The sequence below is a fragment of the Endocarpon pusillum genome, assembly GCF_000464535.1.
Source record: "Endocarpon pusillum Z07020 unplaced genomic scaffold C721943, whole genome shotgun sequence".
NCBI lineage: Eukaryota > Fungi > Ascomycota > Eurotiomycetes > Verrucariales > Verrucariaceae > Endocarpon > Endocarpon pusillum.
In genome coordinates this window covers 268,380-280,961 of record NW_006913585.1, presented here as the reverse complement: position 1 = coordinate 280,961, position 12,582 = coordinate 268,380, and the positions used below count along the sequence as shown (strand labels likewise).

The 12,582-nt window shown below is 49.1% G+C and overlaps 3 protein-coding genes across 3 annotated transcripts; all 3 read left to right on the top strand.

The window, feature by feature from the left end:
* Positions 1-786: 786 nt before the first annotated feature.
* Positions 787-1,986, top strand: EPUS_01590 (uncharacterized protein; the record flags this gene model as incomplete). The annotated part of the gene is made up of 1 exon (XM_007788728.1): positions 787-1,986. The coding sequence occupies one exon, from the start codon at positions 787-789 to the stop codon at positions 1,984-1,986; it is 1,200 nt and encodes a 399-aa protein (XP_007786918.1).
* A 695-nt stretch (positions 1,987-2,681) lies between these two features.
* Positions 2,682-5,888, top strand: EPUS_01589 (uncharacterized protein; the record flags this gene model as incomplete). The annotated part of the gene is made up of 2 exons (XM_007788727.1): positions 2,682-3,469; positions 3,515-5,888. 2 exons carry the CDS (start codon positions 2,682-2,684, stop codon positions 5,886-5,888), a joined length of 3,162 nt encoding a protein of 1,053 aa, XP_007786917.1.
* A 1,617-nt stretch (positions 5,889-7,505) lies between these two features.
* EPUS_01588 (uncharacterized protein) lies at positions 7,506-11,430 on the top strand (the record flags this gene model as incomplete). The annotated part of the gene is made up of 6 exons (XM_007788726.1): positions 7,506-7,586; positions 7,639-7,669; positions 7,723-8,295; positions 8,346-10,778; positions 10,827-10,922; positions 10,970-11,430. 6 exons carry the CDS (start codon positions 7,506-7,508, stop codon positions 11,428-11,430), a joined length of 3,675 nt encoding a protein of 1,224 aa, XP_007786916.1.
* Between the last annotated feature and the right edge of the window lie 1,152 nt (positions 11,431-12,582).

Sequence of the window (12,582 nt, the reverse complement as noted above, 5' to 3'; positions counted from 1 at the left end):
ATACAAAATATGTTTCTCTGGAGCAGGTATCTCATACACTCCTGCGGAGACGCCATCGACCTGAATGCTATAATGCCGAAACCAAACCGGTCATTCTGAAGATGATTTTGTAGCCTTTTCATGTTCGATAATTTGCCTGCTCCAGCTGTAGAAGATGTCAGAGTATGCTAAGAGGCAAGGGAAGGCTAACGAGTCATACTTGCGACTTGGGAAGAACCTGTGCGGCTCCGGCATTTTAAATCTGTGTTCCCTTTCCGCGCCGACTTTCCATGCAAGAGCTGTGATCCCAAATATCACGAAACCCATCACAGCAGTATTCGCTTTCCAGTTGTGAGGCTGCGCATACCAACCACCAGATGGAGACCAGACGTGCTTTGGGTAGCTGAGTATATTGATTAGTAGGGGTTGGAGAGCGACAATGCGTCCGAAGCGTGCACATACGGTATCTTGCCGCCCCCACCCATCGTATAGTCTAATGCCTACAGGTCAGGTAGCTTTGAGACTGAAAGGCGCTGAAACAGCGTTTTGGGCAGAGAAGTATGCTTCACACAAGGTGTCGTTGCGGAGTTGATCGAAGCTTGGATCGCGAGTTGAGCATGTAGACTAATCGAGCTTAGTTAGCGGCAGCCGCTACTTTCCTACAGCTTTTTATGGTACTCCGTACAGAATCGTACAACACGAATTGAGGTTCGTAGCATAGCGGACGTTGAGCGCTTCATTTCTTGAGCTAACACGCTTTCGAATGAGACTGTTGATGATTGAGCGCGAGAAAGTCCAGTGACCCACATGAAAAGATTGAGGCTCCTTAGATGGAGTGATACCGTCCTTTCGCCTCGAACAAGACCTCGAACTATCATACCACCACAATGTCAATGCAGACGATGGGAATCTGCAACGCACCAGCCATCTCTACGCGAAGCTCACTCACCGAAGGATGTCCAAGGACAACTCCCGGACACGTTGTCAGAGGAACACCTTCTACGGCTACCATCACCTCCTATCCAAGCTGCATCATCTTCGGCCAAGCTGGCTGCCCTTCATGCTCGGCTCCAATTACCATCTCGCCTGCCTCTCCAAGTTCTCGCTCGGACTCTGGTTGATCCTTCTGCTGATCCTTCACCTCAGTTCAACAATAATCCTTTTTCAATACTCGGAAACGATCTCCTTGGTTACTATACCTCCGAATACATAATATGTCGATATCCAAGATTACCGTTAGCTGTCGTCTTTGCGGCAATGTATGCTTATGTTGGACCCAAGGCTCTTGCTGCTATAACGAGAGAATGGGGCGTCGAGGCTGCGGCGCACCCGGGTGGAGAAGTAGACCCCGGCTACTTACAGTTTCGGAGGGTCGCGCCGGAGTCAGATATGGGTCCCAAGCCGTCAGCATTGATAAGTACGACGCCGGATGCAAGCTCAGGATGGAAGCGGAGAGGGATCAGCTCCAGGACCGTTTATGACGATGAATTTGGAGACGTTCAGCAACCCGCCAAAGATAAAAAAGCCTCAAGCACTGCGATTGAGGGTGTCACAGAAGAGAAAGCCAGTACGAACTTCGTACGGGCGTTGACAGGAGCATTATATCTCCACAGCGGCCGCGCGGCTGTGAAGTCATTCTTCAGGGAGCATTTCATGTCCAGGCAATTAAACATTGCTAGCCTTTTCAACTTTCGCCATCCTCAGAGAGATCTTAGTCGCTTATGTGCTCGAGAAGGCTTTCAGTCACCGGTTGCGAGAATAGTAAGCGAGACAGGGAGAAAGAGCAGACATCCCGTATTTGTGATAGGAGTCTTCTCCGGGCACGAAAAGTTAGGCGAAGGAGCTGGCTCAAGCCTTGATGAGGCTCGGATTTGTGCTGCCGTTGCTGCATTGAAGGGTTGGTATCTTTACAGTCCGACAGAACTACGCGTTCCAAGTGAGATGGAAGAACCCGGCGCACGGAAGTGGGACCGAATGCTTGTCGACCCTGGTGACATTGTCGTCTGAATCAAACGTTCTGTAGCCATTTTGGGATCTCGCTTCCCTCAGATGTATTCTACTACTTGTCGCGGTCTTGTATGTATATTGAGCGCGCACTTGCCCCAGTATCCGATGCCAGGATATGTACAGAAGCATCCCTCATACAAGAGCTTGATTGAGGTGAATTACCACAACCACATCTCCAATGAAGCTCAACTATCCAGCCCACCTCAAGCCTCGTATATCCCATAGAATAACCCTTCACGGATATCTGTACCTGTAACATACTCTATCATTGTGAGCCTTGAGTTTATGAGAATCACTGCATTAATTGTGCTGGTTCTCAACGCTTACTACATAGTATTTAGTGCTAGCTGCAAAAGGCTTCCACAATTGGTTAGTAAGTTGATGTCGCGCCAAGAACAAGACACCCTAGCTGACTTTGGTAAGGCCAGACCCTAAGAAAAGTTCAAGTTGTTTGCTTACATCGCGTGCTACATACATACTACCAACTTTCTGCGGTATCATAATTCAGCAAGCAAATCTTGATCACTCATGCTGTAGCTGCTGTCTGATTCTGAAAACCGAAACTTTGCATTGCTTACTTCGCAAATGCCTGCGGTTCTTCATCGGGCATGCCCATGATCTTGGGCCCCTTCTACGCCTTTTCTCTACTAGCTGGCATATTCAACTGGGCAATGACTTACGCACAGAATACAACAATGATGACCATGAAGCGATCAGTTCAGAATCCTGTTGTGAAGAGCATGCCAAAACCACACACTGAGCCGCCCCCCTTTGCCATGCTGAAAGATGCAGGTGATGCATTCGTCGAACACCCCACCCATATTGACACCAAATTGAAAGATGACGAGAATGCTACTAAGCCCTTGTCGATCACCTCTGCGAGAGACTTTGAAGATATGTCTCAAGACATGCACCGTTTATTTGAAGGCAAGGAGACGGAGCAAAACTGGGACAAGCGTCGAAAGGCCATTATAAAGATTTCTCGAATCACGCATGGCAATGGTATACACGACTATCGCCCACAGTACATCACCTTCATCAAATCACAGTTGGACAACATCCTAAAGGTCGTAGATTCTCTACGAACCAACGTTTCTACCGCTGGTTTACATACACTCCAGCATATTGCCGATGCACTCGGGCATGGCGTTGATTTCATGGTTGATTTTGTCGCAGAGACATTGATCACACGATGCTGCAATACCTCAAAGGTCAAACGAGATCCTGCCATCGCCACCTTTGAGACCATCATCAGCAATGCCACGTGTAATAAAAATATTCTCCATTACATCGTGTCAGCATCCGAGCACAAAGATCCTAACGCCAGAACAGCCGTCGCCGGTTGGCTGATCGCAATTTTCGCGAAGAATGGCCGTCACTGTGACCACGCTAGTGTTCTTGATCTCATCGAAAAATGCATTAAGAACGGCCTCAATGACCCCAAACCACAAGTCCGAACACCAATGCGTACGACTTATGCCACGTATGCAACAATGTGGCCTGATCGAGCTGACAGGCTCAGAGATAGTCTTGATTTCAAGACTCAAAAAATGCTTGACAGCAATATAACTGTCGAACCAACAAAGTCATCATTGAAGCAACAACCATCCATCAAGGACATTAAAGCCGCGAAGAAGAAAGAGATGGACGCACAGGAAAGCGCTCGGCCCGAGTCTGCACACTCCAACAGACCCTCGATCAAGGACATAAAGGCCGCAAAGATTAGAGAAATGAAAGCGAAGGAAGTTCCACGCCCCCCTTCTGCTCAAGGGAACAAGACATTTGTTCGGGACGCAAGGGGTTCAAAGAGACGAGAGGCGGAGGTAGAGGATGCTGCTCGTCCCCCTTCAGCACAAGCATCACAACCATTGATTAAAGACACAAAGACCGTAAGAAAACGAGAAGCTGTGGTAGAAGATACTGCCCGTCCTTCGTCAGCCCAGTCAGCACGATCCTCGACCAGGGATATCAAGACTACAAGGAAGCAAGATGCTAATGCAGAAGACGTCATCCGTCCTCCACCCCCACAGTCAAATAATGCAACCAGAAAGCGTGACGTGGAAGCACAAGATACCGCTCGACCAGTGTCTAGTCAATTATACCCAAGCACATATGAAAGAAAATTCCACATACTCTCCAGTGCTCCGATGAGGCCCCACCGTGGGCTCATCGAGCTCAAGCGAATACCTCCCAAGCAAGCTGCGTTTGTGCAACAGAAAGCAGATGCCGAAACAATGAATATTCTTCAGACGGATGATATCACAATGAAAAAGGAAGGGGACAAACAGGTGCAGGATTTGGAGAATGCAGCCCTTCAACCGTCCTCATCCAGACGTGAGGTCTCTCAATCAGAAACTGGCACCACCAAAGTACCTCCATTCGAGCTAGGTCAAGATGAGCAGCAGATCCCTGTCAAGGAGGCGGCACCCTTGGTAGCCACGGACAAGAATTCCGTAAGAGCTGGAATGAGAAACAGATCAACATCAACTAATGTACCACCTGTCCATACTGAGGTGGACAAGCGGGCCAGAAAGCATGGTGATCTCCATAAGAGCGGACCACCGGTCTCGAAACATGGTAGAACACACAGCGGAGGATCTATTCAAATCCATGAAGACAATGCTTCAGCAGGCCAGGTTGGGACTGGGAAGATTTCTCAGGTCACAAAGAGAAGGTCGGAAGAAAGGATGAAAGCTGGCAAAGAAATTGTCAAAGAGGCTCCAGCAGACCACGCTGGGGTTGAGAAGATTTCTCAGGTCACGAAGAAAAGGTCGGAGGAAAGGATGAAAGCCAGGAAAGAAGTGGAGCATAGTGATCTCCCTGGAAACCGACCACCACCCTCGAAACATGGTAGAACACGCAGCACGGGTTCTATTCAGATTCACGAAGATAAGGCTTCAACAGGCCAAGCTGGGGCTGGAAAGATTTCTCAGGTTACGAAGAGAAGGTCAGAGGAAAGGATGAAAGCTGGGAAAGAAGTAGTCAAAGTCCCTAGCAGGAGACGATCGATCAGGTCGCCAAGTCCTCCAACTGCATTGCGTGAGATTGATCAGCTCAATCAGATACTGGAGCCGATTAAGAAAGAAGAAAACATGCGTCAAAAGTACATAAGTACGGAGATAGCCGTGCGGAACCGTTCTATCTCTCCTAATACCAAAGACCCAGGTAAGGCGCGAACGCAGTTGAGCAATGGCATAGAAAAGATTCGTGCCCGGAAAATGGATGATTATGGGTATCGCAGGCTTCAAGGTCTAATCAAAGCCAATGACGATCTGTTCCAAGACGAAGAGAAGTATGATGAGTTGCTGCTTGCTCTTCTCGATACCCTGGAGACACCAAACACAGAACGACGTCAGTCTCTGGGTCGCCAATATGACAACAAGTTTCAGATACTTGTTACCATACGGCTGATGTTGGTTCACAGTGCAAAATACTGTGCACCTTATCACGCACGAGCTCTTTCTGCACTTCTCACAGCACGGCGGAATTTCGAATCTAGGTGTCACATCGTTGGTGGCCTAGAGGAAACAGCAGAGGACATTGTGGATGCGTGTTCATCAACTGAAGTCATTGACCCTGTGCTCGACGTTCTCGAGCTCCAGGAGCACGATGATGCTGGTTATCGAGCAATTTCCATGGGCTTGCACATCTTGAGCGGTCTTGTCGCACGAATCAAGGGGACCGAGATTTTGGACAAAATACAAGAGGAGCGGCTGACGCACTTCGCGTTGAAATGCCTTCGCAACGAGAGTTCGGAGACTCGACGAGCAACCGTTGCATTCTGTGTTGAGCTTCGGCGATTGATTAATCCGGAGGAGAAATATTTTCAAATGGTGGCGGGGAACGACGAGGCATTGAAGTCTTTGTTGACTTATTTCATTGCTACTAACCGCCGGAGATGATCATCTGTCAGGGGGTGTAGAGATATGAAGAGTGGTATCTTTTTGGTTCTGAGCAGTGGAGTTTTGACGGACTTGAGATGGGGTTTGGATGGAACCTGAAATGGAGTTGGATAGACCTTGGATGAAGTTTGGATGGACCTTGATGGATTGAATGGAGTGGGATGCACCTTGATTGGTGTTTGGATAGGCCTTGAACGGAGGTCTTGTGAACTTTGAATGGAGTTTCTCGTTCGAGTGCTCCATTGGGAAGCGATGACTGTCATGCTCTGGTAAGACTCGGAAGGACTGCGCATTAGCATTGCTTGTAAATACTACTGGAGGCAGAACTGCACCGAAGCTTGCATTAGCAAGAAAATCAATCATTATTGATAAATTTGCATTGGCTCCTCCGAATATTCATGTAGTCAGCCGAACTGAGTCGCAGGTCAGTCGTGCACGCCTAAAATGTTTGCTCACCAGCCCACCAAATACTAATTGAACACCTTCGTCATTACTGCTCAATTCACCTCGTCTCACAGTTAGGTTCCAAAATTTACAAGAGATTCTCAGAAGAGCGTTACCTGGTTATATTTATCCTCTCTAAGTTAAGGGACCAATCTGACTAATTAGCCATATAATTAGAGATCTTGAGGATGAACTAAAATTAAGTGATAATCTCGGCAAAAGATCCTTTAAGTAATTGGAATCCACTGTTAAGAGACCCGACGAAGTTTAGCTACTCCTTGTCCGTCTGAAACCATAAGAGGGTGCGCCAAATTGGGGGGTGCCGGAGACCCTCACTACTCAGGCACACAGCAATCTACACGCTAACTACCATTTACCCCTACCAGCTTGATTGCCAGTTCTGGGTAGTTAGGGAGATCAGGGTCCCCCGCTGCTAGACAACCCATGTACTCTGAAGGAGAAAGTGGCAAGGAGATCTGCTGCGTTAAAACAAACTACTACTTTCACGCGGCAATCAAGCTCTTAGGAGTCCATAGAGGTCCCAACAAGTTAGCTAGTTACAAGATGGTGAGGGGAGCTGAAACGAGTGATGGAGGTCCACTCTTTAGGTAGCTAGTGTCTCATAACCCCCTGGCCAGCTGCCAAATCCTGCGAGCCTAGGACCCGAAATGATGTACCACTGTACTACATAGTAAGTCTCCCAGTGGTGCAGCTGTGCTCCGATCCGTCAAAGACTCCCAAACTGTGCTGATGCCCATCACCACCAAAGACCTTGCAGCACCGTCAACCTTGTCTGGTCTGCGCAATCGTTCGATAAGCTGTTGCTAGTCAAACTTGAAACTCTAGCAGTATGTTCCTGATTGCTGCCCAGGATACACCAAAAATTGCGCGATCCAATGATGAGGTAGCTTGTCTGAACTAGCTGACTCCAGCACACAATTCCACCGCTCAACGACTCCTCAACCTGCGCACCGCAGTAGCGATTACACTCATTCACCTAACAAGTCCATTCCTTTGTCGTCCGCCTATGCGAGCCTCGACGGCGGTTCTCCCACTTCTATCAGGCCTTCTGATTACATCTAATCCGATTACCTTGCTACACTATTATGCCAAATCTACTCTTCTCCTAACATTCCAATGAATGGACAATATCCTGGAGATAGCAGCAATATCATGATGGATTCCCCCACGGCATATCCAGACTCACCGCTGGATCCAGATGAAGCCGCCTATCCCTGCAAAGGGTGTGGAGAAGTAAGCATGTACACTACCACCTAATGCAAAAAATGACTTACACATGCTGCAGGTTCTTGAAGAAGGAAAAGCATTCGAATTAGGTATGTTCTTGCTAGGCCTGTTAGAACCATCTGTCCTACTGACTGCTGGAAAGCGGGCAATAGATGGCATATCGATTGCTTCCGATGCAACACCTGTAATACTCTTCTCGACTCAGACGCCAACCTACTCCTGCTTGGCGATGGATCCCTTATCTGCAACAACTGTACCTACAGCTGCAGTAGCTGTAGTAACAAGATTGAAGACCTTGCGATCTTGACTGGCGATCAAGCCTTTTGTGCCACTTGCTTCAAATGTCGAAACTGCAAGAAGAAAATCGAAAATTTACGATACGCTCGCACTTCGCAGGGGATATTCTGCATGGACTGTCATGAGGCTTTGATGGCAAGGCGGAGAAAAAGGACTGCACGTAATGCTGCGCACCGGCAGAAAGCAGCAGCAAATAACGCCCTTCTCGACAAATCTCTTCCGTCCCTCCCCCCAAGTGCAGCACCAAAGAGCTCGTACTCGCCTGAACTCGAGACGCCCCCTTCAGAGACGCATTCGGAAACTCCTACAGAGGTTCCGCCACGGCTACAACCGAGGAGTGAGCGGCGGGGTGTGCCAACGGGTCTCTCAAGCGAAAGGAGGGATGTATCGCCAGCCAATAGTAGAAGCTATTCTCGTGGTATTTTGCAGTTCACTGTTATTCGTGATCCTAAGCTGACAATATTGCAGATGTGTTGAACATTCCCCACGTCCCTACCAGCCGCCATTCGTCCATGTCTCAAAGATCCGAGGTCGAGGGTCTAGGGGGAGAGGAGTTTCTTATACCTGTTGCATTTGATCCAACGGTCCCCGCCCAGCTGTCACCTCATCCTGCACAAAACCAGACACAACGTACAGAGCGAGACTACTTTCCGGCTACGAAGACAGCCGAGTACGTGGCTCGAAACTCGTCCAGCGGCACACCAACCTCTCCTCTCGCTTCACCTCATATCGCATATCAAGAGAAGGGTCGTGTGCCGTCAGAAGAAGTTATTGATTCAATCAAAAAGCGGAGGGAAGGCAGCTTCAGCACAAACGGACCAGCAACCACCTCTCCACTGGTGGGCTTAGGCGTAAACCGCCCACAATATGCCACACCCTTTAAAGATCCACAGAATAACCGAGATATGGCTTCCGAAGAGAGGTTCAAGCTGCAAGAAGTACCCAAGGCTAAGAGATTGGGAGGTTCAGCCAGGAGCTCGAAATCCGGACCGGCTTCACCACCCACTATGGCAGTTCCATCATTTCAAGGCCAGAGCCACGAACCTGAAAAGACAAGCGAGACATGTGGAGGAGATGTGTCGGTTGTTCAAGAGCCAGAATCATTCTTGACACAAAACAATGGCGCCTCCCAACAATTGCAAGACTATCGCCCAACAGAAGATGGGTCGACAGATTCTCTGAAGTTGGCACAAGCCTCAATGATAGGACAGTTGCAATACCCCCCAAAGCGGGGTGATTCTCTAGAGAGCTCTACAGTGAGCCAGACAATACCGAGAAAAGAGGTACCGTCCACACTTGCTAAGACGCAAGAATCTCCTGAATCTAACCAAGGATCGTCTTCAACCTCTGCGACTACGAACATGGCTTCCGGGGATGTCAGTGCTTCTGAAAAAGTGAACGGTGCAAACATAGAAGAGCCTAGGCTTGGAGGCATTTTTGACACGTCTCTATCCCGAAAAGGAGATTCTTCCGCTTCGAAAGTAAACGGCTCGTTTGTCGCGCAGAGAGTGCCGCCATCTCCACCGATTGAACGCACTCAGCGTCGTAACCAGTCTTTCAGCACATCGCAATCAGAGACGCTCAAACACGGATCGAGACCGACTTCGCCCGGACTGCCGCGATGGTCTGCTGGCGGGGACTTTTCAATTTCAATGGATGAAGATATGGCTCGAATCCTGGGTGGGGAGGACTCTCAGGGACATGAGTCGTTTTTGCGAAGAGTCTCGAATTCTGTTCGCCATGGTAGGAGCTTTAGCGACAAGGGCATACGCGTGTCGAAGGAGCAAAAGTGGCCTCGGTCTCCCATTGCCAACAATGCTATGAATGGTCAGGATACCAGTAGACCTACTACATCTTCATCAGAGCACCGTGATGAGCTTGCTTGGGTCAAGAATGAACTGAGACGAGAACGACAGAAGACTATGGAAAGAGACCAGAAGATTGCTGAGCTTGAAACTGCACTGCATTCAACTGCGAACATCAAGCAGGTCAACTCCGAACTTCGTGAGAAACGATCTACTATTGTCGTCCTTGACACCCGGAAAGAAATGGTGGTGCGTGAACTTGAGATACTGACGGAGCATATTGCAGCGGCAAAGAAGAGCGGCGATCCTTTGGATCTCAACAAGATGAACCATGCAGTTATGAGAGATTTTGCTGAATCATTGCAACGGCTCAAGGACTCGTTCGCACCACAGATTGAGGATTTTATTCAGAAACGTAATGATCTGATGGACGAAGTGTCCAATCTTACGCAGATGAAGGATAAGAGCGTTCAAGAATTCGAGCAATTGTCACTGAAGAATGCACAGCTGGCAGAGCTCAACAATCAGCTCGTACACCAGATTCAAGAGTTGTATAAAGCTAGTTCAGGCGCCCAAGCGGAACAATCTCGCGGAGCTCCGAACGGTCTGGGCATCTATTCGCACCACAAAGATCGGTCGCAGATCTCCATTGACTCGCGTGAAGGGCGATCTAATACCAATGAGATGTCGATGGTCAGTTCGGGAACTACGTTACAGCAAGAAGAAGCAGAACCCGTCAGTGTCTTGCAAGGGCCCCAGGTCGTCAGCATCAGAAAAGGCCAACCGAAAAAGTTCAACTGGAAGAAGGGTGGGCAGAACGTTGCCAAAGGGGTCACCAAAGGCCTGAAGGGTGCTTTCTCGTCGACCCAAGCTAGCTACAGTCGCGAGATGCAATTTACAGAAACAGTCCCGTATAATTCAACTCCTCCCACCACTGACTACACCAATAACGCCATGCGACACGGTAATGCAGAGCCTCCCCGACCTGGATTTGGACTTTTTGGTGGCAACCCCAAGCTTGGTGCGAAAGGTCATCAGCCTTGGAAGTCACAATCAAATGGCAGTTCTCCGGCTCTGACCATCGACGCTTCTACAAGTAAGTCAGCCTCTGGCTAGCTTGATCCCGTTGTGCTGACGTACCTAGCCCTTTTCGGCTCCGACCTTGAAGCAAGAGCTGAGTTCGAGAAGACATTCATTCCATTCATCGTGAGAAGATGTATCGAGGAAGTCGAGCTAAGAGGTAAGTAGTATGTATCCCTACCAACCGTGTCATACTTACAGGTATAGGAATGGACATAGAGGGCATTTACCGCAAAGCCGGTGGTGCCAGCCAAGTACAAGTCATCAAAGACGGTTTCGAGACTTCTCCTCAACAAAACTTTGACATCTCCGACCCAGATCTAGACATCCATGCCGTCTCCTCAACGCTAAAGCAGTACTTCCGCCGCCTTCCCAACCCACTCGTCACATACGAAGTCTATGACAAACTCCTCGAAACTACCTCCATCTCCGGCTTGCCAAGGGTGCACAAGGAGGTCCTTGAGTTTTTGGTCTTCCATCTGAAGAGGGTTGTAAGCTACGAACAGGATAATCTCATGACGAGCATGAATATTGCAGTTGTGTTTGCGCCTACGATCATGAGACCAGAGAGCTTGGCGAGGGAGATGACGGATATGCAGGTCAAGAATGAGGCGGTGCAGTTCCTGGTTGAGAATTGTCACCCCATTTTCAATGGAACACTCCGGTGAGGTCTGAAGTGAGGGTATCCATGCTACTAGGTCCTCGTGCTGCGGCCGAGATTCTCATACCGTGGCGCATACACCTCATCGGAGTCTGGAATCCTAGAAGAGGATCCTAGAAGAGGATGGATCTGACCACGAGATTCCTTTTATCTGCATACTCTGGGCTTCTAGCGCACATGTGCAGTGGCCTCAGCGCGATGGTCTGTTTGTCGTATCATGTTTGCGTTGCGTTCTCGCTTTTAATTTTTTGCCCTGGGCTGCGATTCCAGCATCTACGAAAGCGAGCCTTTTTTTTATTCTTCATTTTTCGACTTCTTCGAGGTATGTTGAGCGATGGCGTCCCGTTTGGAGCTAGCAAAATCTGTCTGATTCCAATTTCCATTTGACGGGCGGGCGCATAAAACACCGGCAGCTGGTATCATGCAGTTTACAAGGTTGTTTACGGAAACTTGACAGGCAGGACCTGGAAGAGAAATGCACGTGCAGGTGCGAAATGCAAAAGGCGAGGTGGCAATCATTCCATTCCTCTCCAACTTGAATCGTCTCGCAGCATTTACTACCTCTCGCTGTCACTCCGTCCCCGTCGTCTTTGCATCTTCTCATTCTCCTCATCGTCCATCAATACATGCAACACCGTCCCCTTTTGAGCAGGTGGTTCTCCACTCCTGACTCGTCATGTGTCTCTGGGCTGTTCTTTCTCAAGCGGGCACCTCCCCTGTTTCGCGCTTCTCATTTCCCTCCCTCCCTCCTTTTTTCTCTTCCCTCCCCAACTCAACCCGACTCGACTCAACTCTAGATCCACTCCGTGACTTATGGAAATCACATCCCCTCCCATCCCTCGCGTCCGTAGCATAGCACGTCGCGCACCTATCCCCGCCATGCCTCCGGAGATGGGCGCGAGAGCGGGAGGAGCGTAGACATGCATCCTGAGCGTTCCTTTTGATCGATGATCGATGATTGATGATGAACTCGCTATCTACGTGTTGGTAATTGAGAACCGTGCCATACCACACTGTACTGCACCTCACTATATACTGCACCGCACCAGGTTAAGCCCTCTTTTATTCCTCACTGGCTGCAGTTCTTATCACGTCAGTAGTTGTTAACTAGTGATGTGTGAAAGCCGGCCTTGAGACGGATAGGTAGGGGTAGGGGAGG